Source organism: Lepeophtheirus salmonis, chromosome 4 (assembly GCF_016086655.4).
Source record: "Lepeophtheirus salmonis chromosome 4, UVic_Lsal_1.4, whole genome shotgun sequence".
Taxonomy (NCBI): Eukaryota; Metazoa; Arthropoda; class Copepoda; order Siphonostomatoida; family Caligidae; genus Lepeophtheirus; species Lepeophtheirus salmonis.
In genome coordinates this window covers 45,003,690-45,028,019 of record NC_052134.2, presented here as the reverse complement: position 1 = coordinate 45,028,019, position 24,330 = coordinate 45,003,690, and the positions used below count along the sequence as shown (strand labels likewise).

The 24,330-nt window shown below is 29.9% G+C and overlaps 1 protein-coding gene across 50 annotated transcripts in view; it reads left to right on the top strand.

Moving 5' to 3' along the window:
* The first annotated feature begins 3,601 nt into the window (after positions 1-3,601).
* LOC121116051 (uncharacterized) overlaps positions 3,602-24,330 on the top strand; it is a 222,217-nt gene continuing 201,488 nt past the window's right edge. For 44 of the 50 annotated variants that reach the window (XR_005863752.2, XM_071887961.1, XM_040710260.2 and 41 more), the window contains exon 1: positions 3,632-5,901. Coding sequence is in view for 49 of the 50 variants with exons in the window: in XM_071887961.1 (XP_071744062.1) it covers positions 5,097-5,901 (805 nt within the window). In the remaining variant the exon portion in view is untranslated. Of the gene's footprint in view, positions 5,902-24,330 lie in introns of all 50 variants that reach the window. The other 6 variants (XM_071887962.1, XM_071887954.1, XM_040710251.2 and 3 more) reach the window with 2 other exon arrangements.

Below are 24,330 nucleotides of genomic sequence, written 5' to 3'. Positions count from 1 at the left end.
AAGTATTCAAGCTATAGATAGCTTAAGTAAAAAACGAGCTCACTGCGGCAAAACTTATTATTAGCTGAATAAGAATTCATTATACAATTTTAATTACTAGATTAAGAGCTTACATAAAATAATTCTTAATACTTGAAGAATTGATCTTAGTGAAGAGTATCATGGCAACTCTATCCTTATAAAGTCAAAAAATACGCTTAACCACTAAGCATTACAATTTTTTTAGTATTATACGTTTTTCTATCTGCAATAATTATTTTTTCCAACAAATTCAATTTTTTAATTGGAATGGACTTCATCTATGATAGCGAATATTATTTTATCTTATGGATACAAACATTTTATTCTTGTGGAGTGATAATCACTTGTGGAAGCATTTATTTACAAATCAGCATTAAAGGCACTCGTTAATATTTAATGCAATGTTTTACAGATGGCGGGATGGATAGTCCTGATCAAAAAATTTATCGTTAGTGCTTTACCATAAAGTAGACATTTTCAAAAAGTTTTGAAAAATGTATACTATCTTTCGGAGAATTAAATATAAATGTAGCTGCTTAATAATAAAGCTGAAAGGATCTTTATATTCAGATCCTTCATCTTGTGCCATATACTCCAAATGTTTTTTTATCATTTTGATGTTGGAGAGGGGAGAACAAGCAGGTTTGTTTTTTAGCATTTAAGGATATTATATTTATGCGAAGATCTGTGAATAAATTCAGTCTTTCAAATATGATCAACTATTTGGCAGAAAACAGGCATACCTTTATAAAATATGTTAGAAGCCCAATCCCTTGGAATTTGAAGGTCATAAAGGAGTTCAGGTACATGGGCTATATTTGAGAAAGCAAAGAAAATGTCAAATTCTCAGTCTTAGGTCTTGTGAATATTATGAAGCAAGTATTATCGATCATTTTTTTTTATAAATTTCCCATATTTTGGGAGTTCATCCTTCTCCATGAAGCCTGATATATTTTTATCAAAGACTACACGGGGAACAATCATTTTGTACAAATGAAATCAATTTATATTTGAGCGCAAAATCCAGAACTGATCTCATTTTTTCTCTCAGTCACCTTAATTCTGAAATATCTGTGATTTGAGTAATTCGGGACTATTCTCGTTACGAGTCATTTTTTACACTTAGAACAATCCCAAAATTACAAGTAGGATTTATATAACTTGATTAAAAAGGGTTTTTACTCATTCTAAATCTTGTTTTAAACTCGATTTATTCACATTTGTAGGCAGAAAAATTCTGAAAAAGGACACTCTTCTTTAGACCCTTATAACGTATTCATAATTCATTGAAATGAGGGATATCTTAGCTTATATAACAGAAAATTATACAATATAAAATTTTAAAAATGTTTATAAAAAAGATGCATCACCAACAATTTTTGTTTCATTTTGTATTTCTTAAGTGATCCCATTTTGAAATATTAAAATTATCTACAAATCGTGAATAAATCGCTTTATTGTTTCGATTCTGGAGTCTCATTTCCAAGGAAGGAGTCCACTCTACACCCTTATGAAGTCTCGTAGTTTTCCTTGGATGAACTATCCTCCCGTCGTCCCTCGTGGAATTCAGAATCCAAAATATGACATTTTTTGAAATGTAAAATCAATTTAGAAGTATATTCCTTCCATTACCTCGATCTTTCTTCTACGAGGTATGACGTCAAGAAATTTGCATTGAAATCGGAAAACATAGGATAATGTTGACTATTTGCTAGTACACCTCAATAAAAATGTGATCACTACAAATTGGAACAAAGAACCTTAAAGATGCATATTTTTATTTAAATATTTAAAAAAAAATTATTAATGGAACATTTTGGAAATATATCGAGTTCCGAACAAGATACAAAATCAATAAAAACACTTTTACACAAGTTAAATTAATCCCCCTTTTAATTTGGGGATTGTTTTAAGGGTAAAATATACATCGAATTCCGATGACTGAGAGAAAAACTGGATCAATTGCGGATTCTGCGCTCACGAGAAATTCGATTATTTACGTCAATTACTTGTACAAAATCCTCCCTCCAATTGTTCCCCGTGTTATTTATTTTCCTTCTAAGCTCTGAACATTTAAAGTAATCACTTCATTAATTGAACTAAATGTATTTATTTTAACATGATAAAATGCTTGACTAGTGGAAGTGTCGACTATAAACAAGGGATAAACTCTGGCTATAACTTACATCACCTCTTTTTTAGCCACATTAGATTCAAGAAAGCCACTGCTAGAGCCTGAGCAACAAGAAGTTAGCATTCATAAAAAAACAAGGCTCTAAACTGAAATCCTTCTTTAGTCCCTACTCAGTTTTTGTATTTCGTTTATATTCTTTACATAGAACCATGACAATGCAAGCTCATGTGACCACACACCCCTTTACAAAAAAAAATGTGTTGAGCCTGTTAATCAAAGTTGTGTTAATATTCATTGTTAGGAATCTGCCGTGCATATAACCTAGTATTCTCTGATTTGATTGAAATAACAAAGGGAAAAATCTACAAATTCCTTTCTTCAATATATACCATACCAAATGTACTTAAAATAAAGAGCGGATTCCAAGTATTTTATGCTTTGTCGGTGAACATTACTTCATTCAAGTATTTGATGATTTAAAATATTAGAATTTATTTTGTCAAAAATATTATGTATTCAAAATGACCCGCATCCGTAGTTGGGGATGATACAAATTTTAAGTAATTTAACCTAATAAGATCTCGTATTGATTTTTTCTCCGCCCATTATATAGCTTCTAATTTACTTTATTCGTATATTATAGTTCCAATTGGCTTCCTCTCTCGAGAAAAACCAAAAACAAAATATGTCATTTAAAGTATATAAATATAAATACGTATATTATATTTTCCAGGAATGATAAATTTATAACCATCATAGATCAAATTTGTTGATTGATTGATCAAAATAACTTATTAAATTCTGATTTCTTTGAATTTAAGTTTCTGCATTTCCTGTTGTTCCATTTTCTTATTAAAGTAAGTGCATTAAAACATGATTTTTTAGGGAGAGGGGAGTTCTGTACCAAGCATTTACAAATTATGGAAATCGTTCCACCGTAGGTCGAATGCACTTTCTCTTTTTCGTATATTTTTCTGATACCCCCCAATAATTATTTTATCAATCCATTCAAAAAATATATATTTATCATTAAACTGCCAACTATTTATCAATGTACTATATATAATTATTTATAAATAAATATCATAATAATTACATGAGACAAGAAAAAAAAATGTTAATTTAAATTAGAATAAGAAATAATAAAAAAAATAAAGAGAGTGAATGTATGCAAAATTATTCAGGCCAATCTTGGCAATTGAGAGCAAAAAAAATTATTTCAGATCAACTGGCTTTCTAATATCCTGTACATGAACGAAGGACGAACACGATACAGGGGATGATGAAGATGGCACTAGAGGCTATTGGCTTGCATACCAAGAAGGAGGATAAAGAAGGCTTTCACTTGCCTTCAACCGTCAGCCACAAGGTAAGGAATGGTGCTATGTTTTCACCGGCGAGCCTTTTAGAAAGCCGGCTACCAGGAAAGCCTTTCTCTCTCTCTCTGCCTTTTATTTCTGTATATATTCAAATGGTTCAAAACATTATGTGTGTGTTCCTCTTGATATTTTTATAAGCGCACTCCCTGTAGGTGTCGGGTGTGAGTGATGATAGTTTGCTCACTAGTGGCACTCGGACAACGCGAAAATAAAGTGCCCTTAATTTTTTTTTCTTTTCTGCAATAACAACAAAAAGGCAAAGACATTTTGAGTGAACCATTTGGTGAAAGGACGATGAGATAAACATAGAGAGTTGTTATACCCCAAAAAAAAAGAAGAGGAAGGGGAAAGACTCACAGAGCTTATTCCTCAAGTTCATCATCATCCTTAACCATCGATCGATCAGGAGCAAACGAACCAAAAAGGATATTCATTCTAACAAACGCCGACTCCAAGATCTATCTACAAACATATAACTCCACAACGATAGACAAAAATTTATAGGACTTTTCTTCCCTTTTTTTCTTCTTTTCTTCTTCTTTTTTCTTCTTCTTCTCCGTTTTCCCGATTTTTTTAACAATATATGTAACTCTCTCCCCTCTTTCCTCCAGTTTTTTCGAAGTAGAGTAGTACATACATACATAGTCGTTGTTTTTGATATTTGACTAAAACAACAAGAACAACCAATTAAAGGAGATAACAACTATTTAATTATTTACAGTGATATTTTTTTTTGTGAGTGTTTTAAATCGGTTTTATCCCTTTCACTTCTTCTTCTCGTATATACAACTTGATCGAAACAAGATCCAAAGTGACATAAAACAGAAAAGATAGTGGTGTGTGAGTGAATATCTATATTTTTTTGTTGTAAAATTGTTCAAGTTCTACTTTATGCAGTATACAACATGTGCATGAACCGTTGTTGACTTTCTTCTTCGGTGATATTTGGAATGGAAATGCAGTTTTAATATAAACATACATATGAAAATTAAATAGCTATATTTTTAGTCGTTTGGAAGTTAAATCTAGCTTGAAATACGAAAAAAGATGACAAGTCTTGATTTGAGAGGTTCTAACCCTTCAGATAACTTCACCTCTTCAACTTATTTCAAGTATTGGAGAATGACTCTGATAGAGGATCGATTTGAAAAAAGAGTCCGTCCCTCTGACTCAATTATTTCTCATCAGATTAAGGAGGATTCATTCTGTTCAACACGTGAATCATTGAATTAAAAAAAAGTGAAAAAAGAAAGAAGACACTGACTAAATCTTTAAGTCATCTGACTTTTTTTTAAAAAGGAAGAAGAAAGAACACACTTACGAGAGTTGTTAAGTTATAATAATAAATTGTTTTCTTTTGATTAGTATAAAACCATAAGAAAAACGTGGAATTTAGCAAAAGAAAAATAGAGATCCAGGATGTGAGGACTAAGTTCGAATCTATTGTGTTTGTTATTATTATTTTTTTGTTGATTCCTTCAGCATAGTTTAAAAGACAATATTGATTGCCAATTTCAATTAGTTTTTACCCTTGCATTTAGTTTCTTCTTTACAAGAACAAAATGCCATTTGGGTTTGGAGCACTCAAAAACTTTGCTAACAGTGCCGTATCAGCTGCAACCAATGTTGCAAGTGAGGCCGCCAAAGCTGCTGAAACAGCAGCTAATGCTGCAGCTGCTGTTGCAGAAGGTGCAGCACAGCAAGCTACAGCTGCAGCATCTCAAGTCACAGGTGCACCACCCCCTGCTGCAGCTCCTCCAAAGCCTGCAGTACAGCAGCCGGTTCCACGCCAGCCAGCACCACCACCTGTTGTACAACAACAGTTAGCTCCTAGACAACCAGCTCCAGTTCAGGCACCTGTGCCAACACCACAACAGCAACAGGCTCCTCGACCACAAGCTCCAACACAGCCAACTCCTATACAACAGCAGCAACCTGTAGCTCAACAACAACAGCAACCATCACTAGCACAAAAACCACAACCTCCTTCCTTATTTACACCAGATCAGGGCCAAGCAGTAGGTACAGGCAGTCCTGGCCCAAGAGGTCCAAGGGGATTAAGGCCACGTGGGCCTATGCCACCAAGAGGGTCATTAACCCCTCGAGGCACTGGTCCCCCTGGTGGTTTTCCTCCTGGCCCACCTGGAGGCCCAAGAATGCGTGGCCCTCGCCCTCCGGGTCCTAGAGGACCGGCTCCCGGAGGTCCTATCAGGGGACCTCGACCTCCATGGACACAGGGACAACCTCTAGGTCAAGGTCCCCCAGGGTCTGATATGAATAGTCCACAATTATTACCCCAGCCAAATCCATCGCTGCAAGAGCAACAACAACAACCCGTCGATAGCAGCGTCAGTAATGTTGTGCAAGGTAAGACACAAAAAAAATACGTAACAATTACCCACTTTCTTCCCTTTTTATCGTCTTTCTTATATTATGCTTTCATATTCCTCATTTAATACCATGTCTAACTTAAAATTCGCTGCATGTTAGAATAATCATTATAACAGAGTAATTGGGAATTAGAAATGGTTTTAAATCTTTTTGAACCTTTTAGCGATCATTCAAATTATGATTGACTCTTTTTTTCAATTACTCCATCAATGAGTGGATACAATACGAGAGTACGACTCTCAAATTTATTTAATTACATATAAATCATTAAAAACTAGATTAAATGCTTCTCTTATTCAACTTTCTATTATTAATTTATTTTCAATTGTTTTTTGTAATGAATATGACTCTTGTATTTGCTCAATCCAAAACGTCTAGGGGGCGAGCAACGAAAAAGTCATGGTTCAACAAATAAATATGAGGACACAATCGATATATTGACAACCGATTATAGGCAATATCTTATTTCCATGGAGAAAAAGACATTATAATTTCAAAGGTTAATATACAATAAATTAAAACTGAATTCACAATTTAAACAACCTTAGTATAAATGAAAATAAAAGGATATTATTTCTACAAAATCTTCCTTTAGCAAACATTTCTTAGGCTATATATACACTCGTAAGAACTTGAAAATACCAAGGGGTAAAATTCGTGTTGTGTCTGTCCTTATATAGGAATGAAGGCAACAGTCTTGTTCAGTCCTAAAAACTTATAAAGTCTGGTCCTTGATCACGTCAATTAACTTTATTTCTTCTTTGGTTAATCAGTTCTAGAACTTTCAATCCAAAGTACACACAGTCCCTTCCCAAAGATCAATAGTACTGATCCTAAGACTGGACCGAGGAAATAAGGACTGAAATAACACTAAATGTCATAATGTCAGTTTTTGGGAGTATATAGGACTGCACGTGAATTTGATGACAACCTTGAAATAAAGTAACTTAAGAAAAAACTAAACAACACGCTCTTTGAGCTCTTACGAATGTATTTCAGTCTACAAAAATGTTAGAATGGTAGATTCTTGCTGAAATGATATAATTGGTGATGGGTTCTATTTAATTATTTTCATCGAGTTAAGAAATTTTAACTGCAAATATAATCGGTTATCAATTTGTCAACACGAAAATAATTTGCTATACAAAAATCGATTATCGGTAGCGTCCTTATACGTGTCATTTTTCTATAAAATTATGAATTCTTACATATACATAGTTTAACCAAAAGTTCGATGTGCATATATATATTTCATTTTCTTTTACTATTTGTGAGATAAATCCCCCTTAAGTAAGCAGCACTCTAACAATGTTTACATTTTTATTATTATTGTAAAGACTGATTTTCTACATACTTGCCTATTTCTGTGTGTGTGTTGTTTTTTTCCTTCTTTTTCTGCAAATAACTAAAGATATGGATCCACAATAAGTAGATAAGTAAATACTTATGTATGTTCGTACAGGCATTATAAGAAAAATAATATGTACATAGTAAAAGGAGAGTTAGGTACAACTTGCTCCTCTTTGAGTGAGACCGTGTGTTGTCTGTATCTTTCCTTTTTATTTGACTTTTGGAATAAATAAAAAAAAAACATACAAAAAGGAGGCAATAAAATAAAAAAGAACAACGTTATAAAAATGATACATCAATCATAGTACGGTTGTTATTTACATGGATGTATTGTAAATATGAAATTACATTAGACTGTTTTTTAAATTTTGTTTTCGTTTTAAATATTGGAAGGATATTTTTGTTTAGAGTCTTAAATAATTATGATATGCCGCTATGTAAAAAAAAATTGAAGGTGGTAACCATTGAAGTTATATATATATATATATTCAAGGAGAACAACTTAGATGTCATAACGTTTATATAATTAGCTACAAATAGCCATTAGAGAAATAAAATCCATACAAATCTAACTCTGTATGTAGCAAGGACAGAAAAAGGAATGGGTTTCGATATAGATCCTCAATTATAGCACGAGTCCAACATTTATAAATCCTTACTACAACTCTCTGGCATTTATGAGTATTGGCACATCATAACTTCTTAGTTGTACACCCAGACAACCACATATATTTTACTTTCTTGAATTTATAATTCAACAATACGTTTATTATTTTAACATGTGTTAAAATGATACAATCTGCACTAGGGCTTTTTGTACATATAAACTTAAAAAGGATGGGAAATCTTCAATCTAAAAATATTTTATGTTTCACATATATTACTTGGTCAAAAGATCCCATATTTTGCTTGTCTTGCTGCACCCATGCAAAAAAGGTTTTGTGGTCTCCCGTTCCCTTCTCAAAAAAACAAACAAACAGATCTGCAACCCTAAAGATTACCTTGTAAGACAATGCAATTTTTTATTGGTAATTTTCATACAATTTGACAACTTTACCACACTACCCATAATTGAAATTCAAACAAAGTTAAAAATTAAAGTGCTTTAATATACATGTGCTTCAAAGGCCATTCCTAGGTCATATGAAGTCATTGTAAATTTAATTGCTTAGTGGAACTTAATTAGAGCAACTTCGTCTGACCAATTTAAAGATATAAAAAAATTATTTTTCTTGCCTTTATTTATAACATAAGTTCTTAGCTTATTTTTTAAATTCGTTTTTGAAAATAGAAAGTGCAAATAATTTGATATTTGAAGCTTCAAAGGCAGTGTGTCACTTCTAATTATTGCTTAATGTGGTTTGAAATTTATATTTATTAATTTGTTGTCAAAAGAACATTTTTGAACTATATATGTATATAAAACAAATTAAAGTAGAAGACTAATATATACAAACATAGTGATGTATGTGCTTTTATATACCAGAGGGATTTTATAAAAGTATGTTCTTGCTCATCAACTCTTTGACTACGCATCGCATTTATTAAATAATTTTATTATTATGACTATTGCTTTGAGTACTATTTTTATAAAATATGAAGTAAATAATAGAAAATATAATATGTGGAAATTGTATTGTTCAAGTTCTGAAAATTACTTTTTCAATGGGTATGATGCATAAATAATTACACATCTAAAACATAAAAACAGGATGCATGAAGATATATATTGAAAATTTGGTATGTTAAATATAATAAATATTAAAAGGAACATGTTAACCTGACAATTCGAAGAAGATATTAAGAGGAGAGTAACATAGATTCCCTGTTGCTTAATTGACTTTGCTACGAAAAGCGAACAGGGGAAGGAAATCAATACAAAACCACTCTCCATTTATCAAAGACAAATGCAGAAATAACTCAGATTTCGATCTTCTATTCTACTCTGAGTCCAATAATAACTAACTCTCTTAGCCCGCAAAGGTGTGCAACAAAGGGATGAAACTGAAGGCATTTAAACCTTAAGAAACAAATATGCTTAATAAAAAAAATATATAGCAAACTGACATGATAGCCCTGACAATATAAGGAATATTTGAGATGAAAGCAGCTTCTGATTTGTGAGAAAAGAAATAACCCCAATCTCTATATTGGAAGGAAATGAAGGTGATAATTATTCCAATGTTGATGCTCAATTATGCTCGGAGTCCAACACCAAAGCTTAATATTAGCTCCCTCGAGAAATCCCTATTGTTACTCATCACCTTTCATGAGCAAATGCACTTTAAAATCCAAAGTTCCTACCTCAATAATTATAGAATAATGATAGTAGCTATAGAAAAAAAAAATTGCGCACCTATTTTAGCTCATATTTTATACATCTCTCAATATATCTGTATTTAATATCAGGAAATGTAAAAATTGTCAAAATTTTATTGAGAGAACATTTGAATAAAAATTATATACAGGGGCAACTGTTACTATTTACCAATTTCAACACATAGAGTGTTATGTCAACAGAAGCCACGGATTACACCGCAGAGCCTTTCCTCCTGCCGTTTTTAGACCCATTGACACCGATGATGGGAAGTTGTTCATCTTCCTGGTCATATAATCAATTGAGGAATTTGGTTTTTACTTGAAGGCCGACTTCAGGCGACTGACAGACACAGATGGTTTCTTGTCTGCTCCTGGAGAGTGTCTGATGTCCTCTTGTGCCTTCAATCGCATGCAGACATCGCAAATCGTCTTTCTGGAGGACCCAGTCTCCTCCCAGATGGCCTTCTGGTACAATCCCGCATGGAGGAGAGCTGCTATCTCAATCCTCTTCCCGTAAGTGTGATCATGGTGTCAACTAAGACTATGTTTTTCTAAGCAATCGACTACTAATTATTTGTTCTTCAACATTGTTCATCGGAACATGGTAAAAAAATATGACTCCTAACCTCTCAAAATTTGAATAATATATATGAGTAAATAATAATTGTAGGCCCCATATTGGTAACTTTGACTGTAAGCTATCGTTTTCCTTGACTGCAAGTACATTTGATTTTTTTAAATATGGAGGAACAATGAGTAATAAGGGTAATAGTTTGCAGGTTACTTTTCAAGAAATGTACTTTCACGAACATTTCAACAATTTTGACATCTCTATTTCTTATATTCATATCTTGTATTGTGGTATAAATACTTATTTGAGGACAATAGAGAATCGTTCAACATATGATATTTTTCTTTTTGATCAACAAAGTAATCAGAATATTTTTGTAGTTTCACATTTCTTGAGCATACCTCTAATAGGCTCTACTATTGATTTCTAATAGGAATATGTGTCTCTTTTGTATATCAGCAAAGGGATTTTACATCATAAAGAAATGAAATAATGTTGTCACTAACTTATTTTAATATGTAACCTTTCTAATAAAAACGGATACTTCTGTCAAAACGTTTATTTCCAGTTCAATTTATAAAAAGTAAAATACTGTTTTTAGAATATAGAGTGGCATTATATGTATGTCAGATTCATTTTTCGGTGCTGTATGATCTAAAACTTATTTACTGGAGTTGGATTTGAGTTTGTTTTGCTTAGTAATAGGATATATTCACACACAAAGAAATTTATTACAAAAAGTTAATGCATTCGTTCTCATATTTATTGAATTATCTACAATTTAATACTATATTAATTGAAGTTACCCAGAAAGGGTAATGAACAGGGACGCTACATCTTAATTTATCCTGTTTCTCTGTTTATAAACTATTTCCCCAACAGATGAGAAGACCCTCTAAAAAAGAACAGAAATGGATATTTACGTATATAAATACTTAAATAGGTTAGAGAATGATGGTTTTCCATCATTGCTCCGTCACATTGGGCGGTCATTTTATCAATCGGGACAGGACAATTCTAAATATTGATTCTTAAATAAAATATAACGTTTTACAACATATAAATATTACTTAGTCCTTGGCCTACGCACGTAAAACTGTTAATTATATACCATGAGAGTGAGGGGAGGGAGGCTTAAAACTAGTTATAATTTGTATAATTGTGACTATCTTTTATTATAAATAGTTACAAAAAATATATGTTAATTTGACGCTATCAGTATCTTTTTAATTTAAATAGTTATATATAAGTTTATATTTTTGCATGAATAGTTAGATATTCCTTGATTACTCGAGACTCATTTAAAAATTTCAAGTTTCCGTAGTTCAAGTTCAAACTATGTCAAATTTTTCAAAAGATATTTTGGGTCGAGTTCGATTAAAATTCGAACCCAAATCTACTTTTAACAAATAAACAACGTTGTTTTGATTAAATTGTATGATCTACAAATAATGTCACAAAAAAGTGAGAAACTTAAATTAAAAATTTCAGGACAAAGTAATGATTTTAGGGCACATCTGAAGAACACATTTAGAAAAATTAAATTTTTTGTTCAAACTTTTGAAGTTTATAATCTTAATAATATTTTTTTTACTGTGCAATTGCCTCTGCTTACAAGTATAGGTAATGTAATGAATTACAAAAGGAATTATGAACAAAAATCAAGAAATGAGAAATTAACAATTTTCTTTGTACATTTTAAATATAAACTCACTAGTTATTTCATAACTGTATATTTACATCCATTTTGGACTTCATATTTTATCCTTTTGTGTTAGTTTGAATACTCTAAATTTGTTTACTATGCTAAATAATTTATTTAACGATATTTGGCTGCAATATGGTCTTTCAAATAAAATTTATCATATTATTATTCTACAATTCCGAATTTTTGCCAAATATAAGTGCAATTTATATCGACTTCTAAGGATTAATTAGAGCAAATTATTTTCAAAAATGGAAGGCTATAATTAATAGAATAATACAAATGCTTTCTTTTATGCTGCCAAGTGTTTCCGAACTATTTTTTCTTTTAAATATTTCAAGACAAAAAAAAATATGACGACTTATTTTTATTTTATAAATCAATAGAAGCATAGGAAATAATGATTTTTTAGAGAAAAGGGATAAATGAAAGTCTGATTTACTACGTAAAAATTACCTTTGTTTGTAAATAAATAGAGAAAATAGTTTTTACATATTTAATGTCATACATAATTGACTAATTTGATTCCAAACGTATCATATTTGATTCACGAGTTTTGGAATCCTTTGTTCGAGCAAATAAAAAGCATAAGAATATCCTGGGTGTAATTCAAAATGAATTATCAATAGATCATTAAACAGAATAAATGCAAATATATTATTGTTAACCTAACAATGATCCAAATTAATTTCCTCATCAAAAAACTATTTAAATTACTTATTTTTTGAAAAATTAAAAGTATAATTTAAGAGTTATTATTGTCTTGAGAAAATGAATTTTTGTGACCATAAGTAAAAACAGTAAGTCACATTCTTCTTACATTTTTTTTCTTAGATTAGACAAAAATTCTAATTTCAAACAAATTAAAAAGCATGGATCACAAATCAACCTAGTGGGTGTTAATGGTAGAGTTGTATAACATATGCCCTAGAATGTGAGAACGGACTTTCCTAGTTGGCAATCTGAATTGGGTTTTTTTTTCCAGAGCTGCTATTATTGTTATACAATTTTTGAAGACAAAACATTTAAGTATGACTAGTGCGTATGCTCATAAAAGACGGAAAGTAACAATGATGCTTTGCTTAAGAGTTATAAGAGTATGTCCTGCCTGGACTCTGAGAAGAATTGCAGATCAATATTGAAGTAATTTCTTTGCTATATACAGAGTGGTATTTGTATGTATCTCCTTCCTCGCATGGCTGCTACAATTAATTTAATAAAGCGTCATGTCAATTAAATTATTTTTCACTCAAAAAGTCTTCAAATAGTCAGAGTGACGATGTTAATTTTGACTTACTTTATTATAATATACCAGCAGTACACATTTGATGTATAACTGATTATAGGGTTGGTTAAAACAACTCTTTAAAGTAGTCTTGTTCGGTATACCGATAATTTATTGGTTATGGGGTACTGAGCCATTTAAAATGGTACTATACTAAATTGTTATTGAAAACGTTAAGTCATGAAAAAAAATATTGTTCTAATGATGATATAAATTTTTTATGTATGATTTAGTCCCTCAGATAAAATTATTGTTTGTAAACAAAAATGAAAAGGATTAATTATGATATAAAATTATCATAATCATTTTAATCTGGTTCTGTTACTAAAATTTTACATATTGTTGCTATAATAATGTATTGGTATAGTGACAACGCTCATTCAAATATGTATATCTCCTTTTTTTTTTACTTCCATGCTTTCTTTAATTTTTTGAAAGAATACATTTTCTCAAACGAATTATTTTAATAATTTGAATTGCATTGAGTATATTCAAAATAGAACTTCATTCATCTCTTCTATTGTATCACAATTAGTAGCAAAGAAATTATCTGCCTTGAAAGAAACCTACTGTAGCAAAGGAATCCCCGAAATTATTTTTCGCATCATTTAATCTAAAAAATAACCCAGAGCCATTAAAGAATTTATATCTACAATTAGATAATTACACTATTTCTTTTTTTTTCTTGTATATACTTGTATTTGACCATATATATGTATATTAATAAACATCAAATTAGTTTTGAATATGTTGTACATGTTTGCGTTTGATATGGACACTCAACGATATAATTTAATTCAAAAGTAAGTCATCAATCCTCCTATTTAGAAAATAAATAAATAAATCATTTTTGATAAAACAAAGTTTAAAATGGCTCTATTAAAAATTATAAATAAATTTATATTTTTGCATTTTGTATCATATTGTACAAGTTGCACTTTTTACGAGGGGCGCTCACAATGTACGTTAGAGCAAAAGCTGTAATGGGCGTACTTAAAATGAATAGTGTCCTAAATGCAAATACGGGTGGAAAGAGACAAAAACTTGCCTACAAACTTTACTTATGGCCCTTAAGATGACGTGATCTTCACTGTATCTCCCAAAGGTGAGCAACATAATTAATTCATACCTGGAAAAGTTGTATGAAAGGAACATTGAAAATTAATAAGAACGACTTTTCATTGCCCATCCTTTATTTTGGCGACTCTGGGGGTTTCCTTTGAAACTAAAAAAAGTTCCAGTTATTTTTGTAGTTAACCAATTTTTTCTCAGTATGAGACTATTCCTCTAAGGTAATAGTAAAAAAATAGCTAATATGAATGCAACTAATCTAAGTTATTCATAACACTAACAAAAATAAACATGAATAGACCAAAGCTTTATACCAAACCAATAAACGATGAGAACTCAATCATTTTTTTACTTTTTTGTTAAATTAAGGATACTTAGGGAACCACCAACGTATTTATTATTAACTATGAAGCCTCCTTAAGATTACCTTTTCATTGAATTTACATGACAAATACAGGTGTGCACGCCTAAAACAGAACACTCCTTTAAGTTTTACGCCATGCACATATTCGTGATTTTATTGAGTTGAAACCAGTTTATAGTTCGAGGCAGGTGTCTTGACAAAACTCCAGCAAAATCTAAATAGCAACAGTGAAACAACAGCCGATAATATGGAAAAACGTCGAGTCGTAATTTTGGAACTTTCCCTGGAGGGAAAACTCCCACTGAAATTGCCAAGGTTCTAAACAGCAGCCGCACCACCGTTTACAGCGTGGTAGCCAAAGGGATTCCTGAGGCGACCACAAGATCTAAGTCAAGACCTCGAAGATCGGACTGAATGGTGCTGCCGTGAAAAAGTCTATCGAGGACAAGAGAGGCAAGGTCACCGTCAACGACCTCTCCGGGGAGTTCAACGTCAACAAAAGGACCATGGACCGGCCAGTTAAGAAAGATCTTGGCCTTAAGGTCTACAAGAGAACCCCTCGTCAAGCCTTCAAGTCTTAAAATTTAAAGGAGTGTTCAGTTTTAGACGCGCACACCTGTGTGGCAAAGAGAATAAAAAAATCTTTTATATCACTAAAGAAAGGCACAAAGTAACGTCATCTGTGGTATCTCAAAAGTGACATCTTGTCTGGGGAAAGGAAGTTTCCATAAAGTGAAGGAAATCTCCTTTAGCTTACAGAAAGTTTTTCTGTTTTTTTTATTGCATTGAACAAGGGATAGGACATTTTCAGAAACGAGGAGGAGAATTCAGAACTGGGACTTATGATAATATTGGATAAACACACTTGACATAGACATCAGCCGCTATTCTTATAACTTTGATCTTACAGCTCTTGAAAGGAAAATTTTCTACTTACAAATAGCATTAGTTAAATCATGTTGCTATTAAAAAAAATATGTATATTAATTTAATTATTCATTTTTATCAAAATATACAACAAAATTAAATAAGAGTTACTTAATTATTCTTTTACAACAAGATGTTTCAACGAAGATGATCTATATTGAAAAAAATTAACTGTATTTTTTTAAAACGAGCAAAACTTGCTTTAAGAAATGGATAGAATATAAAATTATGAAAGTTTCTATAATAGATAATTTATTAAATCCCTTTATATAATGCCTGTTATTTTGATAGGATAAAGTAAGAGTGATTAGTATTTGTAATCATCACCAAAGAACAATTTAAAACTATCAATACGAGTGACAAAAACTCCCTCTCCAACATAAATATATAAGCACAAGTAATATTTATAAGAAAACCTATTTATTTTCTTCATTTTTTATATCAAATTTATATAACTTTTAAATGCTCTTTGTAGTATATATGAAACATACTAAAATAAAATGATATTTTAATATAATTCATTAAAAATGAGTCAAACTGCATTTTTTTTTACATCTGCAACAGCCCTGTTGATAAGTGTAATTAGTTATTAGAATAACATTGCATTAACTAACCTGATAAATATGCAATTTTATAATTTATACATTATGATAGTATTTAAGAAAAAATTAATAATTCCCAAGTGTATAATAGTTACTTTCATTAATAAAACATTAAATTGTTTTGTAACTTATGTAAATTTTTAAAACTTTTTTCGATTAAAGGGACATTTTCAAACATTTTACTTCATAATTTTTGATTGATTGAAGAAAAAAAAATTGTTTTCTATTTCAATTCAAAATAAAGCAGGTTCAAAAATTGTAAACTTCTATTTTAACACACATGTTATTAAACATGAATATAGGTAAAAAATAATCCGTATTTCATAAACGATTTTAATTATCTTAAAAAAATATTAACTACATAAATTTGAGGTTTCAAAAAGATTTAATTTGGTATTCCTATGTTAAAGAAGTTAAATTTTTATGTTTATAAAAATTTTTATGAAATATTCATTAGTTTTTACGAATATAGGGAATAAAATTAAAAGTTAGAACCCATGAGTTTTTGATGAAGTTTTAGTTTTGTTTTGAGGCTACCGTGGTACGTCTCTGTCATCACATTAAAAAAAAAAGAGGAATATTCCAAGTAGTAAAAAAACAACAACAAAGGAACAACTTTGAAGCTAAACAGTTAACTAAATTCACTGAAGCTGGACAAAACTGTACAAATAAATCCTAAACAAGATAAATAAAAAATTGCAAAAAATCATAATTAATAATTCAGTAACATACTTAAAAATATTGGAGATAAAATTAAGATTCAAAGAAGTAAGATTGTTTTTTTATATCTTGGGTTGTATAATATCCCAATTTACTAACGGATCGTGAACACAATTTATTACAAATTGTTTGGTGGGAATTTGGTAAGCTCAGGCTTTATATTTTCTATTTGATGTCAAGTAAAATATTGATGTTTTTTTCTATTTTTTCTTTTTTTTTGGTTAGAATTTTTCTAGCCTAACAATAGAAGTGAGTTTAACAAAGAAAATAAAGTACAATTCATCAATAAATTGAAATAAAGGCCATTCTAAGGGAAAGAAAGAAAGACCATAATGAATAATTCTTTTATTTATTATCCATCTATTAGGACTGAACACTTATTAACAAAATATTATTAATATTATTTTTGATAGTTATAAAGTATTTTATTTTTTTTCATTAGTATGAAACGCGTTAAGTACATACAAACATACATTCCACCATTAATGAAATATAATAGACTATAAAAGTTGGGGGAGGGGGGCTGATTAATATTGTTAAAAAACTCTAGCACAAGTAAAATTATTATGTCATCTTGAGTGAATCAGAATCCATAGAATGTTTAGTGTGCTTAGAGGTAATAGAAAAAAAAGAGTTGGAAATGTGTTAGATTTGATCTAATATCTTGAAAATAAATTCTTATTATGAGAAGAGAAAGGATTTTCAATTTAAAATGGAGATTAAAACTTAATGAAAATAAATTTTGTAGGTTTTATTTTTTTCAATATCCGGCTTTTCCTTTCAAAATAAATAAATAAACATATATTTATATGTAAAGAAATATACATATATCTAAACCAAATAGCTTTTAATGTTTCATTAGGATATACACGTACTATTCTTTATAGTCGGTCGTATACAGTATCATAACTATTAGGGAGGAGGGAAAAGATAAAATATTGATCACAGCTTGTCATTTTTTATATATTGATTAAAAGGATGAACGAAATGCAAATACCATCTTTCTTCCCACTAGAAAGTTTTTTTCTCAACATACCATTTTCCCGAGAATTCTCGGGGTCTTTACACCTAAAAGAAATCATGTATTTACTTATTTCATTATTTAACTTTTCCTTAAAAATAAATAATTCATTACTACTGTTTCATATCTAAAGCATATTTTTTTTTTTGAAGCAATAGGCCGATATGTGACGTTTAAGCAGTCTTATATTTATATAAAAAGAGTTAAATGAATTGTAGTGATGTGTACGAGTATAAATTTAGCTCGTGAGTCGGGCTGTATATTTCACAACAGTAATATTTCATTTATTTCTTGCTGTTATGTTAAAATAAAAGAAACATAAAATGAAGTATATCACCCAGACAATTTCAAGAATACATGGAAGAGGAGCATTTCAGCTGACAGGTCGTTGTGATGATCATTTACAAGGAGCTGTTAGAGGAAGGGTATCCACACAAATTCCTATCAATATATAGAAAAGGCATAGGGAGAAATAACTCTGATGTTGATCTTTACTTATACTTTAATTTTAACCAGGACTTACACAGATATAAGGATAACTGGTTGGAAAAAATATAAAAAAAACCCTTAGATTGCCTACAACAAAAAAAATATGTCATGCATTAAAAGTCCAATGGTGTTCCTCAATACTTCTCTGAGTCCAATTAAGACATACACTTATCCTTCTAGAGCAAACCTCATATTTACTCTATGGCTTTCATGGTCACACCTAATAGTTATTACTATTAAACTAAAATTTTTGGTCTTCAAAAATTAAATAATAATGAATATAGCATCGGGAAAAAAAATTAGTTCAGATTTCCAACTAAAAAAAGCTGCACCATCTTTTTAGGACATGTTTTATACAAATAATAGCCCTTTAAATGTTAGAGAGTTCATAGCTTAGTATTTATGGGTTTTTTTTTATTGTGGGTGTGATTGGGTTACGGAATTTAATAAAAAAACAACTCCCAGCCTTTAAAAAAACAACCTACACACTCTTATTGATAATGATATAATTGAAGAACATAAGAACTGAGAATCTATTATGGACAGAAATAGCTTTTAAAATCTACTATTGCCTATTCAAATTAACTTAAAAACAATTTATATGGGGAATGAGAAATCCTAGTACACACTAATGCATAGAATTTTTTTTGGTTACATTTAATTATTACCGATATCTAAAAATATGATTGATAACTTTTTTATAGCTAAGGTAGAAAGGAAATTATTTTTTTCCTTTCTCCTTTTATATTAATGTTAAATAAATAAGTAATAATAGTCATGTTTAGTTAATAGATACCAGTCCATTTTGGGTACAAAAAAAATGCGTTTTATCATGGTTAAGTATCCTAATTTTTGTTTTAATTAAGTAATTTAATCCATTCTTATTGGGTATTTGGATGTCCTAAACTAATTGGATTTGAACATAATTGTCTATTAAAACTTTTAATTTTTACACTTTTAAAATTCATAATCGTTTTCAAAGATAATTAATTATTAAAATCTGGCTCTTTCATCCCAAAAGATTTTCGCCATCTATTTTTTGGTTTTTTTAAAGGCATTTTATTAAGTTTTTTCAAGTTTTTCTTGAGAATTCTGTATATTTGATTGTATAAATCAACTATGTACATCCAACATGGCTTATAATGTAATCTGTAACGTATTTTGCATAAAATAAATAATATGTAGATGTGAAGAGTCAACACAGAAACAAGCTTGGATAAAAAATGAAATGGAGAAAAAATGTGATATCTTTTTCAAGTTAGTTACTTAAAAAAAGGATCATATAATGTGTTATGTATATTAATGATGTCCATGATGCATTTCATTTAAAATGTAAAGCCTTAGGAAATAGAAGTTTTTATAATCAAAGCCAATCTATTTCGATGTTTTATGCTGTACATTGAATTTTGTTTCAACTCATTCTAGCAGATGCAAACCTCAACTTTCACTTTACAAAAAGTTTTGATAAAAAAATTTAACAACAAAAATTAATTGATTATTTTAGCTAACGGATTGACTTTCACGAACACAATTCCTGCCTGTTGATACGTCAAATAATTTGTTATTAATGAAGTTACAAATGAATCAATGATATATGTGTTATGATGAAATATGAGTAGTTAAATACTCTGATAGGCTTTGAAACCTTAATAAATTTAACATATCCTATGTAAAAAACGATTATATATAACTGCATAAGCCATGAAAATGGTTTTGTGTGGACCTACCCTCAATAAGTGCATCAATAAAACAAGCTTTATATAGATTTTTGATAAAAATAAATTCAAATAAGTCTAACTATATATATATATATATATTTAATAATTGTGTTATTTATTTCATATTTAGTCTTTCTTCGTTTTCTATTTTTAACACACGGGTAAGTCATATTTTATACAACTCTATATATACCTACTAAAAATTAATTTTTTTTTAAACTGTATTTTCCTATAATTCCTCAAATTTGATCAAGGAATTGAATTTCGTTCATAAAATACACTCAAAATACAAAAAAAAATACAGCAAACAAATTTAAGGAAATCAAAGATATGAACCGCAATGTAAATTCGGTTTATTTTTTAGTGGCCCCCTTTTTTTGGAATTGGAAATCTGTAGAATTAATATTCGTTTCCTTATCTGGTGTCACTAAAATTTAATTTCTAATTGGTGAACATCCATTCCTAAATAGATTCAATTATATTAAAAACCAATTTGAACTTTCTTGGGTGCTCATAAATGACGGAGTGTAACCCTGATGATTTCATCCAGAGTTATATCAGTAAGTCCTTTTTTGACTCCAAAGAGAATTGATGATCCTCATCGTAGTAATTCTTGCCAAAGTCCTTGTTTATTTCCTTCTGCCCTTCCTCTCTTGTCACTGCTGATTATAACTTATCTAACAGAACGTCAAAACTATTCTTATCTAAAACATTCTTAAAATTGTCAGGGTGATCCATTTTGATTTTCAGTTTCCTTTTTAAAATCACAAAATACAAATGATTTTCATCACTAGCTATGAATGTACTTATGTACACAAATAATATGTTGATTCTTCAATAAACTATAATATCAATAGAATTTTTTTTACATTGTATGGAAAACATTTTTTGCAATATATATGTGGAAATGGTTAAAGCATGATCTATCGCTTACTTTCCATTGAAAAAGCCTGCAAATTAATTTACTTCACTCATATTTTCCTAATAAACCACAATATAAACTTTGATTTATTGACATAACATAAAAAGGTTAAAAGACTAGCTCATAAATAAATATATAATTTATATAAAGAAAATACTTGAAATATTTTTGCACTAATAACATTATTATTATTTTATATATTATGCTTTTTTTTTCAACCATTAATCATGGGTCCATAAATCACCATATATATATATGTATAAAAGGTGGATAGATATGAGGGGTCAGGAATCCTGTAACCTAGTTAGTATATAGTACTTAAGATCATTTATCAAAACAGGGATAAAGAAAAACCTAATTCTATTTGTATAGTATCCTCGTATATGTACAATGAGTTTATTTTTTCATTAACCGGGTATTGCAAAAGTTTTAAAACTAAAATAAAACGAATTATTTAAACAATGATGATTTTTTATACATTTAATACCTAAAGCAATTATATTATATAATTTATAAAAATGACATTAAGAATAAGTAATCTTGAACATGATCACTTTAGGCAGCTACAAGGTAGTGGCGGAATTTGGTGGAGGTGTTCTTGATGTAGACCTTTGACACGGCAGCCCACTCCTTATTGAAAAAATCCTTTAAGGTTTCAGCATTTGTATGACAGATTCTACAGGTTTGGGTCTAAACTTGCCATCAGAAGGGGCTTTCACCCCCCCCCAATAAAAGGAATTTCTATATTGGATGAGGAAAAATTATTGCTTTGGAAGAAAAAAACTTTAATCAGGAAACAAAGCTAATTTTTTTAAGGGTTTTTTCTTCAAATTATACAACAGAGTAAAAAAATTACCCCCCCCCCCTCACCAAAAAATATAATTTTAATTTATTTATATTTTATGATTAGATAAGGCAATGAGCTGTAAATTCTAATTCAGGAGGAATTTGGGACTATCCAGGCTCTTTTTCACGATCTATGCTGTAAAGCGTGGTACTTTTTAGCATCGTAGAGAGACACCTTCAGCCTCATTGACGCATATGGACAGCGTGAATCTTGAGATATCGAAATCCAAGGTTATCTTTAACATAAAGAGAACATCTGCCCTTTAAAGGCTTTGATTATAGCTTCAGTAGTCAATTTTCTTGGCCGACCAATCGGGGGGATTATCTGTGATTATCCCCTTATCATGGGCCTCCTTTACTCAGTATACAGTTAACTTTAAGTTATATTTGGCCGCAATAACCCTTTTTGGGGACATTCAAAAGCAACTAAAGTAAAAATCTTTCGACATTTTTGTTGTTGCAGCATGAGAAAAAAAAATTCAATATTTTGAGTTTAAAGTATACGCTGAGTTATTAAGTTTTCAAATTGTCTCAAAGCTTTAGCACAACACAGTATTTACTCAATTAAACTGTCCTATGTATGGGTTATTACCGCCCCCCTTCTAGAAATAACTTTTCTGCTAAGAACAAAATAAAGGCTGACTATGGGGAATTTTGAGGCCTTTAAAACCATTTCGGCGTAGTACAGACAATTATAGTTTTTGTTTTAATTATATTACAAGTATTTATTCAGCAGTATATTTAACAATTTATTTGAAAAAAGAAGAATTTTTACCCAAAATTAAATTTATATGTCAATATAAAGAAATTAATATTTGACAAGTATACATAATTGGTCAAATAAGGTATTTATACTAAGATATGCTAAATGATTTACTATTTAAGTAAGATTATTTATGCAACATTTTTGTTCAGCAACTATCGTACTCTAACTAGGGGTACATTTTGTTCTGCTATATTTGATCAAACAGGGTCTAAAATTAAAATAGTCTGAGAGGCCTCAAACTTTGGCAAAGTAAGTTGGTTTTTTTTGGGACTCCAGCAAAAAAAGTCTTTGTGTAGGAGTGAAGGAGGCTGTATATTGAATTTAGAGGAGATGCCGACCATTTACGTCATGATTTACTTCTTTTGTTCTTATTCTTATATTTCATTGTTTTAAGAAAATAAAAAAATTATCATTTGTTTCACAAAAAAAAAAAATCACAAACAGACATTTACTTATTTATTGTGTATTTCATTAAAAAAAAAGCTTTCCATTCTTGTGTATTCTTTGTTTTTTTGTCATGTAAATGTGTATATATTGAAGTATAATATAATCAAGGCATCAATTAACGCTCTAAAAACCTCTTTAACTCCTTTAAAATATTCTTATACATATGTTTTTTATACAATCATGGAAAGAAAGAGCTTGATAAAATCTACTTACTATTGATTTTCTATACAAGGCTTGTCAAAAAGGAAGGGGGGTAAACCAGAAATACTAGGAAGGAACAGGTAGACAGGTACAAGTCAATGTGGTTAACCCATTAACCCTCTACAACTTATTTTTTTAAATCATAATATGAAAATCTTCTTAGAGTTTTTCAAAACCTTCACAAAAAAGTCATTTTTTGTACAACAAATTTTAGATCAATGTATGAATTTTACCAATGTTTAGATTTAGATTTTCCCATTTTTGGGTAATTTTTTTTATCCCTCTGCTGCGGAGAGTTAATAAACTGACTGTAGTGGAGTTGGATTACGAGTAACATACATAACTTTTAGAAAAGGTGATCGTAAACTCAAAGTGCCTGTAAGAGTATTATTGTATTACTGTTCAATGTAATAAATAAACGTGTATATTCACAAGAATTGAATTATCCCTATTTCAAATGTAAAGATAGGTAAACGAACTTGACTAACTATGTCAAGGAAAATATTCCTTTAAGACATTATGTCTTCCCAACACGTCCATATAACTAGTTTATGAAAAGGTCATAAAATACTTGCATATAACTTAGTAACTATGATGGGTTCAAAACTTTTACAAAAATTAAAAGATTGACTTTGATTAACGAGCAATATCCTTATTGGAGAAGTGTTTGAAATCTCAAACTGATTCAGACCTTTTCTTAGATAAATAAATTCCCTAACAGATCGAATTATATTATTTTTATGAAGTTGTAGTCTGAAAAAGCTGAATTGTTCTTACTTATGAATATCAATATTATTGTCTAAACAGGGATCCAAAACCTTTTATTATGAGAAAACCAAATTGTGCCATGGATTCTTGCAGAGGGCCATATATAAATACATTTTATCAAGCTCAAACCACCTTGTTGAAAAAACATGGACTATTTTGAAAGACTGAACTTTAGATATATAATTAAAATATATATATTAAACAAAGTTGGAATTAGTTGAAAAGTTGGAAGGCAATATCTGATCCACTGACTGGAAGCTTACGACCACTGATCTAAGAATTTTTTCGATAAAAGAGATGTCAATGAAAAATA